At 38.9% G+C, this 19,792-nt stretch overlaps 2 protein-coding genes across 2 annotated transcripts; both read right to left on the bottom strand.

Annotated features, from left to right (window-relative positions):
• Window positions 1-198: 198 nt before the first annotated feature.
• foxr1 (forkhead box R1) lies at window positions 199-8,373 on the bottom strand. Its single transcript, XM_041989295.1, has 7 exons — window positions 8,072-8,373; window positions 7,773-7,865; window positions 5,939-6,168; window positions 2,867-2,935; window positions 2,411-2,532; window positions 504-736; window positions 199-281 (listed from the first exon to the last, which is right to left on the bottom strand). The coding sequence occupies exons 1-7, from the start codon at window positions 8,181-8,183 to the stop codon at window positions 253-255; spliced, it is 888 nt and encodes a 295-aa protein (XP_041845229.1). The 5' UTR covers window positions 8,184-8,373; the 3' UTR covers window positions 199-252.
• A 5,054-nt stretch (window positions 8,374-13,427) lies between these two features.
• atp6v0d1 (ATPase H+ transporting V0 subunit d1) lies at window positions 13,428-19,504 on the bottom strand. The gene is made up of 8 exons (XM_041989246.1): window positions 19,305-19,504; window positions 17,452-17,623; window positions 16,139-16,317; window positions 15,779-15,858; window positions 15,470-15,547; window positions 15,114-15,290; window positions 14,845-14,922; window positions 13,428-14,514 (listed from the first exon to the last, which is right to left on the bottom strand). The coding sequence occupies exons 1-8, from the start codon at window positions 19,429-19,431 to the stop codon at window positions 14,353-14,355; spliced, it is 1,053 nt and encodes a 350-aa protein (XP_041845180.1). The 5' UTR covers window positions 19,432-19,504; the 3' UTR covers window positions 13,428-14,352.
• Between the last annotated feature and the right edge of the window lie 288 nt (window positions 19,505-19,792).

Genomic DNA, 19,792 nt, shown 5'->3' with positions numbered 1-19,792 from the left:
ATCACAAACAAAAGATGGTACAAGGAAGGAATTTATGATGCAATTTGGAGAACTTGATTCCTCAAAATATGTTCAATACCACAAAATAATCTTACAACTAAAACTTTGAGCTTGCAGATGTTTGCAAGCATTTGCACTGTTTGCAAAAGTTAAACCAAAATTAAAAATTATTCAGATTAATAAAACTATACCCACATATCAAGTTTTATTATGCATTTATTTGAATGCTCAAATTTATTTTTTTAACTGCAATTACATCTTCAGTAAACTCCAAATTATATCTGGAATAAAAACAGTGGTTATTAATTAGTATCTTCTACAACAACAATATCAAGTTTTATTATAGAAAGCTTCAGTTAAAGCGTTCAGTGTACCAATTTATCAAAACTTTGTGCCAATACTCAAAAATAGATATAGAAAAACCTCATTTATGCATAATAACAAAGCAGCTCTTGCAAAATTTACGAGTTACAAGTAGATGCAAATGGTTTCAGGTTGCACACCTGGGTGGGACATGCTCCTCTCCAGCTGTCTCAAGGTTTCTCCTGTAAACATGTGGAGCTCGTCCTTCAGCCGGCGGTGGCCGTCTGAAGTCAGGTGCCAGAAACACGACTTCCTCTTGCCGTCTCTGTAGAGCTGGTTGCAAGTCTTACGGAAGCTGCTGTTGAAGCACAAGTTGTGTCTGATGGTGTTTTTCCAGCCATCTGGAGCTGTTTGAAAGAAAGGAAAGTGCTCTCTGGATAACAGTAGAAAGTAAAGAGAGAGAAAAAGAAAAAAAAAAATTAAAACCCAGGAACATTGTTGCACAGCTTACAGTTTGAATACGGGGCTACATTCACAAGCCACTTCACTAGGTCCACTTTTATGGTAACAAAAATATCTAATCAGCCAATCACATGACAGCAATTCAACATATTTAAGCATGTAGTGTGAGGATGGGAAAACAGTTGGACAGGTGACACGTACGGGAGTCAGGTAATGGAGGGGTATATTCATATATAAATCATAAATAATAGCTTATGAGTGGAGTAGCGAAGGTTGTTTTCAGTTAGTAGGTGGACAGCTGCAGAAGGGAATACTTATCTCTCATACTTGAAGCAGCACAACAGGACAGATAGACTCCCACGCATATACACACACAGACACAAATGCAGGGAATGACGTTTAACACCGATGGTTTGTTTAATATTGGGATAGAACAGCACACACACATATATACAGCCTCTAAGCCAGACCAGACTGGTTTTTCTAGGGCAGAGAGTAAAGTATAAAATAAGATAGCACTTCCTGAGTGTTACGACTCTGCTTGGACTCTGCTTGGAGCAATTCCCTGCAGGTATATCTTCAGTTATATTTTCACACACAGTCACCTCTAGGGTTTACAGAGAATGGTCTGAAGAAAATATCCAGTGAGCAGCAGTTGTCTGTCGATGTTGATTTCAAAGTACCAGCAGCAGAAGACCACACATCTGAGGGTGCCTCCTGTCCGCTATAAACAGAAAACTGAAGCTATAATTCATTCACACACACACACACACACACCCACACACACACACACACACACACACACACACACACACACACACACACACACACACACACACACACACACCAAAACTGGACAATAGAAGATGGAAAAAAGTTGCTGGTCTGATGAGTCTCCATTTCAGCTCCACATTCAGATGTAGGCTCAGAATTTGGTGGAAACATCACGAAAACATGGATCCATCCTGCCTTGGAGCAACAGTTCAGGCTGCTGCTTGTGTAACGATGTGAGGGATATTTTCTTGAACCCCTTAGTTCCAGCGTGGCCTGGTTTAACCACCACAACCTACCTGAGTATTGTTGCTGACCATGTCCATCCCTTTATGACCACAGTGTAGCATCTTCTGATGGCTACTTCCAAAGCTCAGATCATCTCCAACTGCTTTCTGGGACATAACAATGAGTTCACTGGACTCCAACGGCCTCCACAGCCACCAGATCTCAATCCAACAGAGCAGCTTTGGGATGTGGTGGAACAGGAGATTATCAAGGATGCAGCCGACAAACCTGCAGCAACTGTGTGATGCTGTCGTGTCAATATGGAGAAAACCCTCCATATTGTTGTTTTCAGTGTTTTCAACACCTTGAAAAAAATGTTGATTATATGCCACCAAGAATTAAAGCAGTTCTGGTGGAAAACAGGGTCCAACCCAGAACTAACAAGATAGACGTATTAAAAGTGGCGGTGAGGATTAATTTAATTTTACAGTAACAGAACATAAAGAATTGAATACCAGTTATCTAATTCAACATTTTACACACTAGCTATTGTTGTGCATGACAGTCATTTATGAAGGAGAGAGATTTAACTTCAACACAAACCTGGTTTGTGTGCATTACCACCAGCCTCAAACCAAAGTCTGACCTGGTAAAGTTGTAAATCTGCTGGACTTTGAGGCTCCCAGAAAGGCTGCTCTTGAGTGCCAGTGCAATTAGGATGGAGTAGTTCACTGGAGGACGAGGCCAGCATCCTGGCTTCACGATGTCCTGATGGAAAGAAAATTATATGAACCAATTAAAACACTGGACAGGCGGTTGTTTCCCCATTTTAAACCAGCTTTCATTACCAAAATTTTGTTACAAATCCTACAAAGTGAGGTTTTATGTTTTGGACAGGTGATGTATATTTAACAAAAGTCACCTCACAGCACCTAAATTTAACCATGCTAATGATCTAGGGTTTCCTCAGTTGATCGGGTCTAGGAATAGCCACATCATGGACTCCAATACTGAACTGGGTTTTTGGGGCTTTTAAAGAACACACTAAAAAAAAAAAAAAAAAAAAAAACGCTGCTTTGTGGTCCAATGTGTGTGTACTCACTGCGGCTTTCGAGGTCCTTCCCTGACGTCTAGTTTTGGTTGGTCGTCTGGAGGTATCTCGGTTCTTGATCTAAGAGTCAAAGAGGGCGATTAAAGTCTAACTATCCTTGAATTAATAAACAGTCCGGCATTAATAGTGAAACAAGCTGTACTTTCTCTTTTTTTTGTTAAGTGCACCTTGTTTAAAACATTGACGGTGGATGGTTGTTTACAGTACATCAATAGAAGATAAAGTCCCTTGATGAATTATGTCTCCCATACTAAATGCCAATGTTGCTGCATCATATGAAGCATTAAGTTAACTAATTTTTTTTTCCCATCTCGACCTGCCCAGCATTAAAATGCCAGGACATCCTTCAACCTACCAAAGGATCTTTAATCATCTCTTCTTTTAAACTGTATTCCAAATGATTCTGTAAGATTTGGGTTTTAGTTTTTCTGGTATGTTGTGCTTGTGTCGTTTCTCCTGTCTGTTTAGATCTCTTAATCTATTAATTAATTGATTAAAGGTCACCACAGAGCTTCAGTCTATACACCTAAAAACCACCAACCAGGCCAGAAATCTGGGTGTACTGATGGACTCAGACCTTAACTTTGAAAAACACATTAAGGGAATTACAAAATCAGCCTACTATCACCTTAAGAATATATCAAGGGTAAAAGATCTGATGTCTCAACAGAACCTGGAAAAACTAGTCCATGCATTCATCTTTAGTCGGCTTGATTATTTTAACAGTATTTTTACAGGTTCTACCTAAAAAATCAATTAGACACCTGCAGCTGATTCAGAACTCTGCTGCTCGAGTCCTCACTAAGACCAAGAAAGTGGACCACATCAGTCCAGCTCTGAGATCTTTACACTGGCTGCCTGTTTGTCAGAGAATAGACTTTAAAAGTTCTGCTGCTGGTCTATAAAACTCTGAATGGTTTAGGACCAAAATACATCAGTGACCTCTTGGCCCAGTATGAACCTACCAGAACCTTCAGGACATCTGGTTCCAGTTTCTTATCAGTTCCCAGAGTTAGAACCAGACATGGAGAAGCTGCATTCAGCTTCTATGCTCCACATGTCTGGAACAAACTCCCAGAAAGCCTCAGATCAGCTGAAACACTCAGTTTATTTAAATCAAGGTTAAAGACCCACCTGTTCTCTGCTGCATTTCAATAGTTTTTATTTAGAAGTCAAAATCTACATCTGGTTCTTTTAAGCTGGAATCATGTTTTAATATTGTCTAACTTTATTCCTTGCATTTTATTTTAGCATATTCCTTCTGCTTTTATTTCATTAATTGCATTTCTTTTAATCTTTATTTATTTTTAATGCACTTTTCTGCACCCTGCTGTAATGATTTATGTAAAGCACTTTGAATTGTCTTCTACAGGAAATGTGCTATACAAATAAATTTGCCTTTGCCTTTAATTTACAGATTTGATAATTAGTTTCCCAGGTGAACTTAATGGGAAACTGCGTAAGGTGGTTGTAAGCTAGTCAGTCGCCATGCAGCATGGGGATAAAAACGATCTTCCTGCAAATGAATTGATATTAAAAGTATGAAATAGTGCAAAGCCTTGCAAAAAGGATGAAAACATTGAATGTTTCATGAAAAAAAGCGAGATCATTGTACTGTTGAAAAAAAAGTGTGCTACTCAGAGAGCAAACTGGTTGGTTCAGATAATGGCAGAACAAGGACAGTAAATCTTCAGGCAACAAGATATTTAGAGCTGCTGGTGCATCTGGAAGCCTACAAAAACCTCTCCATGCAGGATATTCCAGAGGCTGCAGTTGTGCATAAAGCTATATTTCAGCCACCTTTACCAAACGCTCACAAAGAGAAACATTTACAGTTTCAGGGTTCAGAAATGCATGAAGACTAATTTTCTGTTTTATTCACTGATGAACGTTGTGCTACACTGGATGGTCTAGATGGATGTTAATTCTGGATGGCCACCAAACAAGGCTGCGGCATCAGTAAGGTGATGGTGGAGGGATGTATTGGGCTAGAATAAAGGGAGTGAGATTATAGGCCCCTTTTAGGGTGCCTGAGGATATCAAAGGAAACATCTGTTAAATACATGCAGTTTTCTGTCCATTTCCTCCCATGGTCTAAAAGAGCTGTGCCTTCTGCAGTAATATTTTCATTTAAGACAACATACCATCCCATGCTGCAAGACATTCAATGATTCTTTGGCTGTTATCGATATATTTTAAAAAAAGGGAGAAAAGCTAGGGCTACACCAAAGCCTTCCTGAGCCTGAGAAGATCCAGGAGATGGCTGAGAGAAGGAACTGTATGGATTTCTGCTCAGACAGTAGTCCTGCAAACAGGTCTCCCTTTCACCCACCAAAATCTCAAAGGCAAACTACATAATCCAGACAAGATCCACACTACTCATGCAGGATGCATGAGCAGTGTGCATGCACTCACTGCAAGCATTTGTTTACTGGGATTTGAACTGACACTTGGTGTATGCTTTACAGATCCTGCAGGGGGCTTTGAGCTGGAGATAAAGGATGAAGCCAGCTCACAGAGAACTTCTAGCAACAATATAGTAAAACCAAAAGTGTTTATACTGTACAAAATATACAGTAATAACTACACAAATGTACAATTCAGTACTTGACATGGTACCAATTTGCCAATATCCAAAACCAGAAAAGCCCAATATTAAAGAGCTGAAAGGAGCAGATCATCACCTACTGTAGTAAAAAACAAATCCATTTCGTCTTGTTCCTACATCCTGGAATAAGGACAGTAATGAAATTAACTTTACTGAATGAAATCCTCTGATGCCTTTTCATCCATGAAACAAGAAGCAGTTGGAGAACTGAAGATGAAATCTACCTTCTCAATAAGGGGGGAAAGGGACAATTTTAGCACCTTAGATCAGCTATACAAATTAATAATTTACGAGTCAAATACAGATCACAATTATAGTTGTAAATGAAGTGATCATTTAGGAAAGAAATTTAAAAATACAAAAAATAAAAAAAAACAGTCACAACATGCACATTAAGATTTGATGCACAAATTATTCAAATCAGTGTGTCACATGTTAATCGTGATCAACTGTACCATGTTTTTCCTGGAGGAGGAAACCGAGTGCTGCTGTTCTTCTTGAAGAGAAAACCTTGGAAACGCTGCTCTATATGGGTGTTGGATCTCTGCAGACTCCAGATGAGGCGTTTGAATTTCCCCAGCTGGTTCACACATAAGATGCACATCAGCTGTAGTTTCTCTGTACTGGATCGGACAAACAATGTTGGGATTGACCAGCAGCCACAGGTCTGGGTTAACAAAGGTATCTGATGATGAAAAGACCATTGCAAAACACTGATGTTACAACAAGAAGGTAATTTCAATTCACTGAATAATAATAATATTAATAATAATAATAATAACAATAATAATATTAAATAGATCCTCTTCATACTACCAAAAGACTTCTGAATAATCAGGGCGTGGATAAGGAACTTCTTAGAGTGCCTGGTACTAGGACATTAGCATTCAAGGTGTTCTCTTGTGGTTTTTTCTAAGCAGTTTTTTTTAGATTCATTTCCTCCAGAAAGGTCAGGATGAAGGTTTTCCCAACATAAGAAAAGCAACGTTTTCCACTTCACCTGTCTGTTCATCTTCTGGCTGATCCGTGTACAAGACAAAGACACGGCAACAGAACTTGCTTTCATAACCAATCAAGCCTCAAAGATGAACACAATTTCAATAAAAACTGAATAATGTCAACATTCACATTTTATTTCCAGTCCCAACCGGAAAGTTGGTGGCTTGAATTCTGCTTCATCCCAGTCAATGTGTTTTTGTCCTTGGGCTGACATTTCAGCCTCCTTGCCTCCTCTTATGAGGTGCTGTCCACTGTCCATCACTGGCGTATGTTTGGTGGTGGTCGGAGAGGCCGTTGGCGCAGACTGGCTACCGCGTTTCCATCAGTCTACCCCAGGGTGACTGTGGCTGCACGTGCAGCTTACTACCACCAAGTGTCAATGAGTAATAGCTTCAGTGTAAACTGCTTTGGGCACCTTGAAACGCACTAAAGAAATCTAAAACCATTTTCATAATTTATTATTATGCACACTTCCAAAAGTAACATTAGAGCTAACGTGAGATCACATATTTTGCCCGAGAACTCTAATGTGTAAAATTAGGATGCTGGGGATTAAGCAAACAACTGTCCAAGGGCAACACAGGGTCCGCTCCTTTACCCTGAGCCGGGTGATGACCTGGAGAGAAGCGATGACAAGCGGTGAAAGCGGAGTTTACCGTTTAAATAGACAGGAAAGTGTTTGCTGATGGAGAGAGGCTTTACCAAAACAACAAAGGCAATGATCTATCAGGACAAAAATTGATCATAAAAATAACAAAAAGTTTATTATAAAGCCATAATTTTGTACCCATTTCTTGTAACAGTGTCTACTGGAGGTCTCTTAACATATACGAACAACTAGTTGGATTGGAACAGAACTTCATTGCATAGAGCAGCTGAAAAGAATCATTAATCAGCAGATGTTAAAGGCGTCATAATAATAGGAAGCTATCTAGTGAACAAATAAACGCCACATATCAACATTATTTATCAGGTTGGAACATTTTCTAAGTTTATCTGCAGACAGACTCTGTTTTGTTCCACCCATGTGACTAAAAGGGGCGTTCTTGCTGAACAAGCCGTTGGATCTGAGCGGGTCATCCTGCTGATGCCCGGCTGATTGTCCGGTTTAAATGGAGTGAAAACTCCGCCCACCCGGCTCGCCGCCCTGTCAGTAAAAGGTGCTGACCCACTGCCAACTTGCCTTCTAATGGTGTCTGGCTCATTGAAGCGTTTTTATGGGATATGATGAAATCAGACTTTGTGTGCACAAAGTGCTGGTGTTGTCTTTTCGGTCTTCATTTAACTTACCTGACGTCTCATCGTACCAAATTAAGTCATCTTTTCTTCTTGAGGCCTTTGCAGAAGGCCTTTGGACCACATATTGATCATTCAGTTTGTCATCTGACATCAGAGAGGAAAAACACATAATGACAAGTTGCATATTTTGCACTGGAGGGATCAGTTCATTTAAAGTTTAATTTAACTCAGTTTATGAATATGATTCTTTCCAGATAATACTGCATATTTGCAACCTGGTTGATTTTTGTCTGCACTTTTTGTAAGGCTCATTTATTAATCTACAGCAAAACAACCCAAAAGGTTTTCACCATGATAAAAGTGGTCAGTGGTTGTTGCCAGTTTCAGCTCCTTGTCCATGTCCCAGTCCATCAGACCCACAGAGCAGTGCAGGTTTAAGCTGGTTTTAAGTTGTAAAGTCATGATTCAACGCTATTCCGGAGCTTGTTTCTCTCACAGTCTGACAGAAGCTCTGTGATGAGAGGAGGAACACTGAAGCCTGGAGGCTGCTGATTCAGCAGCTGGAGCAGAACAGTCTGATTGGACTTAATTAAGCCCAAACGAGTGCAGCCTTGGGCTCGTTTGGCTCAACAGCCTTAAAAAAGAGCCCCAAATGACTCGTCATTTAGTGCCAATCACAGCTTCTATTTTAGCCTATTTGAGCATTTATGAATGGTTTGGCAATTTTTCATTCATTGTTTTCATAAAAACTTTATAATGCATTTTTTATTTTAAAAATACAGTTACTATTTACTATTTTAATCAAACCTTTACATTTAGACTCAAGTGTGTTGGAGAAGGGATGCATTTAAAAGTTGCAGGATAGTAGCTCTCGAGGGCGGGACTTGGGCACCCCTGATTTAAATTAACTGAACACAGAATCACAGCTTTAAAAATCAATTAAATAAAGGCTGAAGTCTTAACAACATGACCCTTTAGATCAGTGTTGGTCCTCAGGACCCACTGCCCTGCATGTTTCAGAAGTAACCCTACTTTAGCACACCTGAATTTGATGAATGGCTCTTTAACAGGCTGCAAACAACTTGATGAGGAAGTTCATTAATTTGAATCATGTGTGTTGGAGTAGGAACACATCTAAGACATGCTGAGCAGTGGGTCCCGAGGACCTGGATTAAGAAACACTGCTTAAGATTCACTGTTTCCTGATGTACTTGTGTTCAAATCCAGCTTCCTGTGTCTCTCTGACACTCTGTGTACCTGGCCTGTTCTCCACTCACTGTCTTCTGAGCCTGCCCCCCTTCCTTCTTTCACATAATGGTTTGGTCCAAGACTGTCCTTGCATGTGACTGGCTGCATGGTGTGCCCATAAAAAGTCCTGTTCATTCTAAAGACTCAGATTTTTCCAACAGGAGACAACTCTTCTCTTTCACTAAAAAGAATTGGTTCATTCATGAAGGACACATTATTACAGCCTTGGATTGAAGTCAGTCTGACAGAAATTAGAAAGTTATTCGAAATAAGTAAAAAAAAAAAAAAAAAAAAAAAAAAGAATGATTTGTGTGTGCATTACTGCTAATTAATTCGATTTCTCTCTTGTGGGTATGGACATATATTCTGGCACTTTTTCGGGCAAGCATTTTAATTTTTCTTTTCTTTGCTTTGTGTCTATATCGTGTCTAAATGCACTCAATATTAAAAATATATATTAATATTAAGACAGCTCCACGTTTACCTTCCCATATTGTCTGAGATGCAGGGTTATCTTTTTTAACTGAGCACTGATTAGCTGGATGGTCTCAGTCCTTTTCAGTCTGGAGGACACAGCATCATAACTTCCAAAACGAAGTTTGGTTCATCTGACCAAAAGATATTGGCAACATGTTTAATATTTCAGAGCCAATTTCTGAGGAACGCCGACGACTCGTGCATTGTGCCTGCGTGGATGGTGACGTGATAGGAATGTAGCCAATCAGAGAGCGAGCTGGCTGGGGAACAAGGAAGTAAATAAAGTCCGTGTTCACGCCGTCTCCAGTCTGTTATGTTTTTCAGTTCTGACCTTTTCTTAACAATAGTCACAAGACCACCATCATTCCCTTTTCCTATATATCTCCTTCCATGCTGTGTGTTGTGTTTTCATGTTGTTTTTAAGTTTCTTCTTCCTCGTTTTTTTGCCAGATGTTGCTATGGTTCTTCTTCTATGTTTCAATGTTTGTCCGGCTCGGAGGTCTAGATTATAGATCAGTTGCGGAACAGCATCGTTATGTGTGTGTTGTTCTGTGATTACATTTTCGGAGCACACCACACACAATACGATCAAATTTTTTTTTAAAATCTTCACGTGTCTTGACCAGAAAAAAAAATCTCATAAGATTAAAAAAAATTGCGTGTGTACCAGGCCTTAGTATGAGCCAGGTGTGTTGGAGCAGGAACAGACTGAAACCCTGTAGGATTACAGACCTTGTAGGACCGAACTGAAGAGCCCTGCTCTGGAGCTTTAACCTACATTTATTGATAGCAGATAGACTGTGATCAGTGATTTCTGGAAGTGTTCCTAAGGCCATGCAGTAGTGATGCGCGGGCCGCCTCCTAACCCGCGGGTCCCGCGGGTTACCCGCGGTTCGGGTTGGGGCGGGTCAAAGAATTTTCGCTTCACTGTGGGGCGGGTTGGTGTGGTTTACTATTCTGAAATATCTAGTTCTATCTATTAATTTTATTTTTTGTCAAACTGAAAATAAAGACCTTAATCAGTGTCTACATTTTGTAACTATAATATGTAAGACAAAATATTTATCAGTTATTTAAACACAGGTCACGTTTTGTAACGTAATGTCCACGTAGGCGCGTAGTAGGCTACGCAGACTACGTGCAGAAAGCGCCAAGCAGACAAGCAACAAAAGATGGAAGAAGAAGTGTTGAATAGCATTCGTTCGGGAGTTTACGTCCTTGAAAAGAAGAAAGAGGGTCAAATGGCTAAATCACAGGTTTGGGACAGGTTCAACGAGGTAATCAGTGCAGACAACAGCAGCAGCATTGGCTATGTGCTTTATAACACTTAAACGCTTTAAAACACTTTATTTATTTGCCTATTTATGTTTATAGGCTTAACGTTCATTTGAAAATACATTTTGTGTTGCCAGTTTCCAGTGCCAATTTAGGAGACCATATGCACCTTTCTCAGACTAAATAAAAGCATTCGTCAATATCATAACATGTGTTTTAATGGGGCGGGTCGGGTCGGGTTAAAAAAATAGAAGCGGAGGTGCGGGGCGGTTTGGTGCGGTCCAATTTTTTAAAAAGAGCGGGACCCGCGGGTCGGAAAAAAACCCGACCCGCGCATCACTACCATGCAGTGATTTCCAGTACAGAATCATGTCTTTTTATTGCAATCATGTAATAGACCTCGATGATCTGGTAATCACCTTTAACATGAGCCTTTGCATAAATAGTTGTCTAGATTATGGATAGCTTTAGATATTGTCTTCACAATTTTATTACATTGAAGATTATTCCAAACTAGAAACAGCTGTTATTAGCATAACAGCATGTGTGAATGCTGTCATGCTGAATGATTGGAATAAAATGCTGAAAAGTGGCTGAAGATGGTTGAAAAAGGCTGAAATGTCTTTGTTGAAGAAGGATTTATTAAGCTGAAGTGAAAAGTTGAAGGACCTAAAGCTCAAAGTGGAGTGAAAAGGTGCTGAAAGGCTGAAAGGTTGACCTGAAATGTGCTTAAGATTGCTGAAGATGGCTGAAAAGGGCTGAAATATGGTTGTTGAAGAAGTGTATATGAAGCTTAAGTCAATAGTTGGAAGGAATTAAAGCTCAAACTGGTGTTTAAATGTAGTTTAAATGGTAGAAAGCTGAAGTGCAATGTGCTTAAGATAGTTCAACAAGGCTGAAAATGGATGAAGTCTGGGTGTTGAAGCATCAGCTGAAGTAATCATGAAGCTGAAGTCAAAAGTTAAAGTATTTAAAGTTCAAACAGAATATTAAAGGTGCTGAACCGGTTGAATGCAGAAGAAGTCATTGTAAAAGGCAGAAAGAGCTGAAACAGAGTTGAATTGGCAGCTGAACCACAGTCCATCATGTAAGTGAGCAGCAAAGGACATGATGGGAGGACAGACAGAGGAGGAGAGATAGAGGAGGACATGTGGCCTGATGTAATGAGAAGGACAAGGAGGAGACAGGAGAAGAGGACAGAGACATACGTGGAATCAATAGGAGGCCAAAACCAGGTGAAAAGTCCATAATCTGGATCAATAAAGCTGAATGAATGAGGTGAAAGGTCAGCTGGCTGCTCACAGCTGAGAGCACTCAGTGAGTTGTCATGACAACGGCCCCCCACTTAACTGACAAGCAGAACTGCACTGTTCCAATCACTCTGCGCACCTCCCGAACAACTCTTGTTTAAGAGAAAACTATGAGCGTTATCCGAATAATTTTTTCACCGTGAGCGCCAGGAGGGTCTGGGGAACGCAGGGTTGTGGTTTATTTTACTGTAATGTGGACAGAATTTAAATGGTGACGAGTTAAAAACACATGAGAAATGCATTTTCCTCTTAGAATCCAGATTTGAATGGAAGTCTATGGGAGCAAAAATAGACTTTTCCTCGCTTGGAGAGGCATAGCTCGAGATCTGTAAATCCCAGCTCTGTCATTCTTGGTTCTGCTCGAAGCCAACTTAAATTCCTCCGTTTTGATGTATAATTTATGTCTCTACGATGAAAGTTGTGGGAGTTATGAGAATTTGTTTGGAGTAGTGGAACAGGCTGAAAGGTTAGAGTGAGGGCTAGAGTGGGAGAGAGTGGAGTGAACATTCTAAAAGTTATTGATTTTTAAACTGCCATAAATCAATAACGCTAAAAGATATCAATAAGTTGTATACAAGTTTAATAGCCCAATCCCTTGTAAGTTGTTTAAAGTTTGAATGGTGTTTCTAGCTGAAAATATGTAGAAGTAGTAGGAGTTGAAAGAGGTGGAAGTTTTTGAAGGAGTTGAAGGCTGAAGAGCTGAAATGCCATTCATTTCAATGGGAGCTGAAAATCAATAAATGATCAATAACTTGAAAAGTTGAACAGATAACAAAAAGTTGAATAGAAGCATAAATGTCCTGAACGAGCTGAACGTTTTGATACCAAAATTGTTGAAATCGGCTGAAGCTAGCTCAAGTTATAACGTGACGAAAAACGGCGGAAGAATAATAGAAAATAATAAAGAGAAACAGGAAAACTATAGTGTGAATGCTTAAAAGCATTCACACAATAATTTGTAGTTGAACCTCTACCTAACTTTACTTTGGGGAGACTCAAAGTATAATAGGATAATAAATAAGTAAAGAAAATGAATGGAGGAGACTCTGCCTCTCAGAGGGGCTTTTTATACTCAGCTGTTATTGACTTGTTGCTAATTAACCTAATTAGCTGCACCATGTTCCCCCAAGCAGCTGGAATCAGCTCCATCCTCCATTGGCCCTTCAACTGGAATAAATGGGTAAAGAAAATGAATGGATGGATGATCCTTCAGCTGCTCCTTTCAGTACTTCTTTTCTAGCCCGTTCCAACTCTTTTAAGGAAAGTTGCAGCCATCAACTTCAAGATGGTCTAAAATTTTTCATGAAGTAGCAATATTTCTCAGTTTCAACATTTAATACTAGTGTGAATATGAGGTTTGCATACATTTAGTTACAATTTAAAGCCGTACAATAACTTCAGACCTGCATCAGAGTAATTTAATCTTTTAATCGATACATCAACAATACACATTTCACAACAGATCAATAATAAATCAATTTTTACAGCATGAGAAAACAAAATGATATAGTCATCTTTAAATATCTATATATCTTTATATAGTTTAAACATTAAGTCTTTCATATACCCACTAGATTCCAACTCATTCCAGTAAGTTCATGTACAGAGACGCCACACAGGAGCAGGGACAGTTAAAACTGGACGTTTCTGCTCAGCTCTTCTATGTTCAATATTTAACAACCATCTAGTGAAACAACATATCAGGAGGCTCACACGTGTTACTTGTGTGTTTTGGGAGAAAAACAGTAATTACCAGACATGCTGACAACAGCTACCACTAAAACAGAAACAAATCCAGGTCTAAAGGAGCTGATGGAGGAATGGTTTCACGTCTTGTCCACTTTGGAAGTTTGGATTCAGGGGATTACGTTTCATTACTGGATATAATTCTTTGCAGATGAATCTGAAACATGAGCTGGGGGATGAACATGGACACAAGAAAAAGAAATGGAAGGTTTTTCTGTCCTGGTGGCCGTCAGGTCAGTTAACAGGTTTAATGAATAGCTAATTTTTCTTTAGTTTATTTTCCCAGCTGATGTCAGGAGGATGGGGAGTGTCTACAAAATACTCTGAGCTTCAGAAAGTTTAAACAATAACTTCAACTGTGATTCTTCTTCATTTAAAAGCTGTATCCAGTTCAATTTCATGTTTTTACTTTGCAAACAGTAATAATCCCAACTGGATCCCCAACATGAAATTCCATGGAGCTAGTTACTGCCTACATGTGAAGAATGGAGGAAATCTAACATTAAACCATCGCGCTGGGACTGGAGACGAAGACTGAATGAAATGATGAAGGGATAATGAAGGGACCGGGAAGCTCAAAAGATGGGAATGTAGTTGTCGATTTTGGCGCGGTGCCGCTGGGCAATGCACTCAGCGATCCAGACGATGTTCCTGCACTCCTGCTCCTTCAGCTTGACGTAGGCGTAGAAGACGCTGAAGTGGAACTGGTTGAGAAAGGCCAACTTGTTCAGCTTCACCTGCGATGTGGGACAGACAAGAAATGAGGAAAACATTAGTTATAAACAAAAGAGTAAATTAGCATTGTTAAAAGGAAATTTCCAAACATTGAATCATCCTGAGACAACAAAGTGGAAAAAAGGAGGCCTCAAGTTTTCTGTGGTTTGTAAGATCCACCATGATGACTTATTCACTACAACATGGCTTCATTCTTTAGAGATCCAGAAGAACTATCAAGCTCAGCTCATCTGTGGCAATTTGAACCGTGAATACTTAACGAAGCGGTAAATCCAGACAATAAGAAAGCTTCTGCAGCAGGGATGCAGTATGTGTCAGATGATGTGAGTCACCTCATGCTCAAAGAAACGATCCTCCAGTGTTTTATCTCCTGGGTTGCTTCCAGCGCCTTCAAACAGCAGCTTGTATTCCTGAGAAGAAGAAAGCAGCTCAGACAGAAATCAAACAGACTGTATGATGAGCTTAAAGTAAGTCAACTGTGACGAAGACAGAAACTAGAAGGAAAATGATGAAGAAATCTGACAAGAAGACCTCAACCAAACCATTTCCACTGATCTTCTAAATCAGAAAAAAAAAGGTTTGTGACAGTTTTTGGACTTACGGGATAGAAATCTGCGACAGCCTTGACCTGCTCGTAATCATCTGCTCGGGCCAGCTGTGCAAGGCCTTCTGGGTAAAGCTTGCCGCAATGTGGGAAGAGCTTGGCGCGGTCCTCTTTGGACAGCTCTGTGCCAAATGAGTTGATGGTGATGATGAAGGCTCTCCTGTCAGCTTCAAACTGCAGCAGAGAAGCAAATACGCCAACTGTGTTTACATGAATAAGGACGAATCTAAAACATGAGTCTTTAAGGTAAAAGCTGTCCCAATGTTAATGTCACTTCATTTTTATCCTGACCTAGTACGTTATACTATACTTTTCCAACAGTTTATATGTTTTTAATGCAACAACACACAAACCTCCAGGATGGGACACATGGTGTCAGCCGTTGTTCCTCCCAAGTTGGAGCAGAACTTATAGAAGGCCTCCAGATAAGCCTGAGTGGAAGTAAGACAAAGATCATTTAGACACTTTAATGACAACCTAAAACAAATGCAGATACATTGGAAGAGTTCTTAAATCTAAGTTCTAATGTCACCTAAAACGATTTCTTTTAAATTATTTATTAAATGTAATAAAGTAAAAAGTACGAGTGAACACTAAACTAGTCTAATCTGAACGCAGTTTTTTTAAAAAATTGGAGGTTTTCATCGTGTTAAAGTATTTACCTTGTAAAGTGTGTTACGAATTATTTCAATGTTCATCTCATCCAAGTCCTGCTCAGATATACAATCCTGGAAGAATGCAGCTGGAGAGAAACACAAAAACACTTCAGTTATACTTCATACATTTCAGTTGTACATATTATTTATTTGTGTGTGTGTAAGTTCTTTTTTATATCACCTGTGTGCTTCTGCTACTGTACTACTACCTGTACTGTTGCAACAAAGCAATTTCCCCACTGAGGGACTAATAAAGGTTTCTTATTCTTTTTATTCTTATGCTTTAGCTTTGGCGCCATCTCCTGGTTAACACAAGACATTAAACTGATCAGGTTTCTTCTGTCAGCATGTCATGGCCGTACATACCCAAAGGTGTGTCCACCAGGATGGCGTTGTAGAGTTCAGCTGGGGTCTGTGCGATGTTCACTGCCTCCATCTGCTCGAAGCTGCCCAGCGGATGACACTTGGGCACCAGCTCAGAAATGGCCCGCTGGTGCAGAGTCCCGGTGATCAGCAGGATGACGTTATCAATCATATAGCTGTACCTGAAGCCAACAAAGGGGGAAGAAGCGTCACGACAAAGCAGTTAGATCTTTATACCATCTAGCTGTTACCATCGGCAACTTTTTACTTTCTTCGTTAAAAATTATATACTGTGCTGAGACATTTATAGTAGCTATTAAACAGGTGGTATTAAGACTTAAGATTTACAACAGATAAACAGATGGTGACATATTAAGAACCCCAAATCTTTAAATTCACTATCAAATGACAGGGAAAATCAGCAAATGTAAACACTGTAACCTGGAATCTTCTAAATCTACTAAAAGTATTATTTCACTGTCCCATAAATAATTACAATAATTTTAACCTGTCAATTACAAGACCCTTCCCTAAAACTCTAATTTAAGAATATTTTTATATAATCTTGGATTTATATCTTTACATTATTAGGCAGCATACCTCATAATTTATCAGGTGGTGCAGGGAAAAAACATTTAAATTCAACTGGTTTGATTGATGAAGAAAGTTTATAGTTTCTTCTGATGACAATGCTAACAATGCTTTCTGTTAACGCATACAACCATTATTTCTCAGACATTACAGAGTACTTGAATGGGTTAGTGATTCTGGAAAAAACTTATTCATTAATATGAAACTTTATAGTAAATAATAAAATAAAAAACTTACCCAATAATTAGTTTTATTGACTATTAACAAAGCAACTTATCAGAGACCTGAGAGGCCGTTTTAAAGGTCAGAAACAAACCAGGAAAGTTGCCGTTTATAAGTGGTTCTTGGAAATTTCAAGGATTTTTTTGTAATGTAGGTAATTGGCTAAAATGGAAAGATAACATCATTGCTTAAGTAAATGTTAAACTTATTTTGTGCTACCACTTCTTAAATAAAGTAAAACCTCCTATTAATAATATTAATTACAGAAGGTAGACACTCTGTAAAGACAACCATCTTACATGTACAATAATGGATTCATTCATTTATGGAAACTATTGCACACTTTACTAAATAAAACACTTGAAAACTGTACTAAAACAATAACAGACAACAAAACTTATGTTTTACGCTGAAAAAAATAAAATCAACTAGTCACAAGACAAAAACTAGTAAGACATGTTTTCAGCTTAAAATAGTAGCGGTGATGGTAACGTTTGACTTACGTGATGAAATCCATAAAGCTGGCCAGTGGTTCATACGACTGGTTCCTCATGTGACGAAACTCCACCACCATCTTCTCCTTCAGCTTGTCGTCGATGACAGACACTGTGAGAGGAGAAGCCTCGTTTGCCAGGAAGCTGCCATAGTCAGTGCTCTGCAGGTGGAGCTTCAGGTCTGCAGGAGAAACAACAGAAGCCTGATTAGTGCTGCAATGTGTTTATATGAAAAACTTAATGATAAGCTGACAGGATAACATCTGTAGACCAAATACAATTAGTCAGTGTAAATGTAAACTCTTAACCAGAGAACACATAACTTTATCGAGTCAAACTTTTCAACTTACACTGTCAAAACAGTGATCATTTCAGCTTCTTACATGTGATAAATGTTGCATCTTTAGAAATATAATCTTTCCCCAGAAAAACTTTTCTCCTGCATTAAAGATTTTAGAGATTAGTAAAAATAAAGTGCTCAGCATACTAAATTACCAGGAACTTCTATTAATAGATTTTATTTCCTCTTACTTTTGGACATTAGTATATTCCATGATGACAATGCAATGATATATCAGGCTAAAACTGTGACACAGTGGATCAAGAATACATAAAAAAAATGGATTGGAAATTACACAGACCAAAACTATCCCTCTATAATAATCCTTGAGTGATGTGCTGGAAAAAAAGATTTTCACAGCAGTTTGATTTTCCCATCGTCTTTGTGGAAAATGAATGCTGCTCTGGATGGAAATGAATGTTAGAATGTTGAAAAAGCATATCCAAACAATATGAAACTAACGTATGTAATGCATGCTCCAAGTAAGAGCTGGTCCAACACAGTGAGCGTGTGTGACTTTTTTATAAGTCAGCCACTATATTTCTATAATGTTTTCCACAATCTGATTAAGCTGCCTGACTGAGTTTACACCACTTTATTAATGTGAGCTTGTTGTGTCACATAATTCTGTTGTGGATATGGTTTAAGCGCCATTTGCCTTTTTCATTCTCTTCACAAACAGACATGTTTACTGTCCTGTACTCAATTCGGATATAGCAAAAATAAATTTATTCATTAAAAGAAAATGTATTATTTCTAAGTACTTTGCCAGACCTGAAATGTACAAACCCTCATTAGATATGATAATACATTTGTGTGGTATGTGTATTTAATCGATTGTTAGAAAAACAAATTGATAGTACTGTTAATAGTATTTAAGAAACTTATTTTTCACCATGTATCCCCCCTGTATGTAAAAAAAAGCATAATTTAAACCAATATTTTCTTATATGATTCACGTTGTGATGTGTCTCTGTATGTGCAATCAATTACATATTTAATAAACTATCGTCGTTTCCAAATTCTTCAGATTAAAAACAAACAAAAAAGGTAGGCTATGGTGCAACCCAAATTCTGAAAACAGTCATTTAAATTGTTTTGACTAAATAAAACTACACGAGTATCACTAGAGAGCCACCTAATGCTGAGGTAACGTTCACCCCAAAAAGACTTAACGCAACTGTGTAAAATCTGTTCCACTTCCTCTAAAAAAAACCACCACATTAACCGACAAATAGAAGAATTTCAGACAGCTCAGAAACGCAAGCTAGCTAAACATAGAGGGTGGCAAGCTTAAAAATTAAATTAATTTCTGTAACTTTTCTTTAATAAGTACAAGGTGTTAATGTGAAGCTTGATAAGCCGAAGAGAAGAAAACTGGGCGTTAGATGGCACAGTTAAAAGCTCTACAATTCTTATCTTAACCCGAGCTAAGCTAACAGGCTGTGAGAATGACAGCTTGTGTTAGCTAGCGGAATTAGCTATGGTCGTTAGCTGTTAGCCGTCGTCTGCGTTAACTTACCTTCCAGAGTCTCACACTGAACGAGGTTTAAATAATCCGCCTGGGACAATATTCCTGCTTTAAAGCCTCTGACCAGCCCTTCCAGGTAGCCGTTATCGACGTTAAAATACAGCTCGGAGAAAGGCATCCTGTCCGACCGTCAGATCCGTCTCTGCCACAGGAAAAGCGTCCCCAGTCCGGCTGGTTAGCGTCAGCTGACTGAATCACGTGACCGTCATCTGATCAGTCACATGCTTGTGTTCGTAAAAGCCTGGAACATGTGTGTGTGTGTGTGTGTTTGCGTGCAATAGAGAGAGAGAGAGAGGGAGAGAGAGAGAAAAAGAGAGAGAGAGACTTTATTAAATCTATAAAGTTCTGAATCTAAATATAAAGATATTTAATTATTATTCATAATAATAATAATAAAAGTATAAGTACTATGTATGCTTGAATAAAATACTTGCAAAAAGCAGTCTGACTGTAAAATATCACACTGTGGTGTCTATGTT

The sequence above is a fragment of the Melanotaenia boesemani genome, chromosome 1 (genome assembly GCF_017639745.1).
Source record: "Melanotaenia boesemani isolate fMelBoe1 chromosome 1, fMelBoe1.pri, whole genome shotgun sequence".
Classification (NCBI taxonomy): domain Eukaryota; kingdom Metazoa; phylum Chordata; class Actinopteri; order Atheriniformes; family Melanotaeniidae; genus Melanotaenia; species Melanotaenia boesemani.
This window is presented reverse-complemented; position numbering and strand designations above follow the sequence as displayed.

What these genes read in the sequence shown, in the direction of transcription:
- foxr1 (XM_041989295.1), bottom strand. Translation starts at nt 8,183, where the DNA reads ATGACTTTACAACTTAAAACCAGCTTAAACCTGCACTGCTCTGTGGGT. An exon ending in TTGGTACGATGAGACGTCAG is followed by an intron (nt 6,169 to 7,772) that starts GTAAGTTAAATG and finishes TTTCATCATCAG; the next exon opens with ATACCTTTGTTAACCCAGAC. An exon ending in GAAGGACCTCGAAAGCCGCA is followed by an intron (nt 2,533 to 2,866) that starts GTGAGTACACAC and finishes TCTTTCCATCAG; the next exon opens with GACATCGTGAAGCCAGGATG.
- atp6v0d1 (XM_041989246.1), bottom strand. Translation starts at nt 19,431, where the DNA reads ATGCCTTTCTCCGAGCTGTATTTTAACGTCGATAACGGCTACCTGGAA. An exon ending in TCAGTGTGAGACTCTGGAAG is followed by an intron (nt 17,624 to 19,304) that starts GTAAGTTAACGC and finishes TTTCTCCTGCAG; the next exon opens with ACCTGAAGCTCCACCTGCAG. An exon ending in CTGTCGCAGATTTCTATCCC is followed by an intron (nt 14,923 to 15,113) that starts GTAAGTCCAAAA and finishes TCTTCTTCTCAG; the next exon opens with GAATACAAGCTGCTGTTTGA.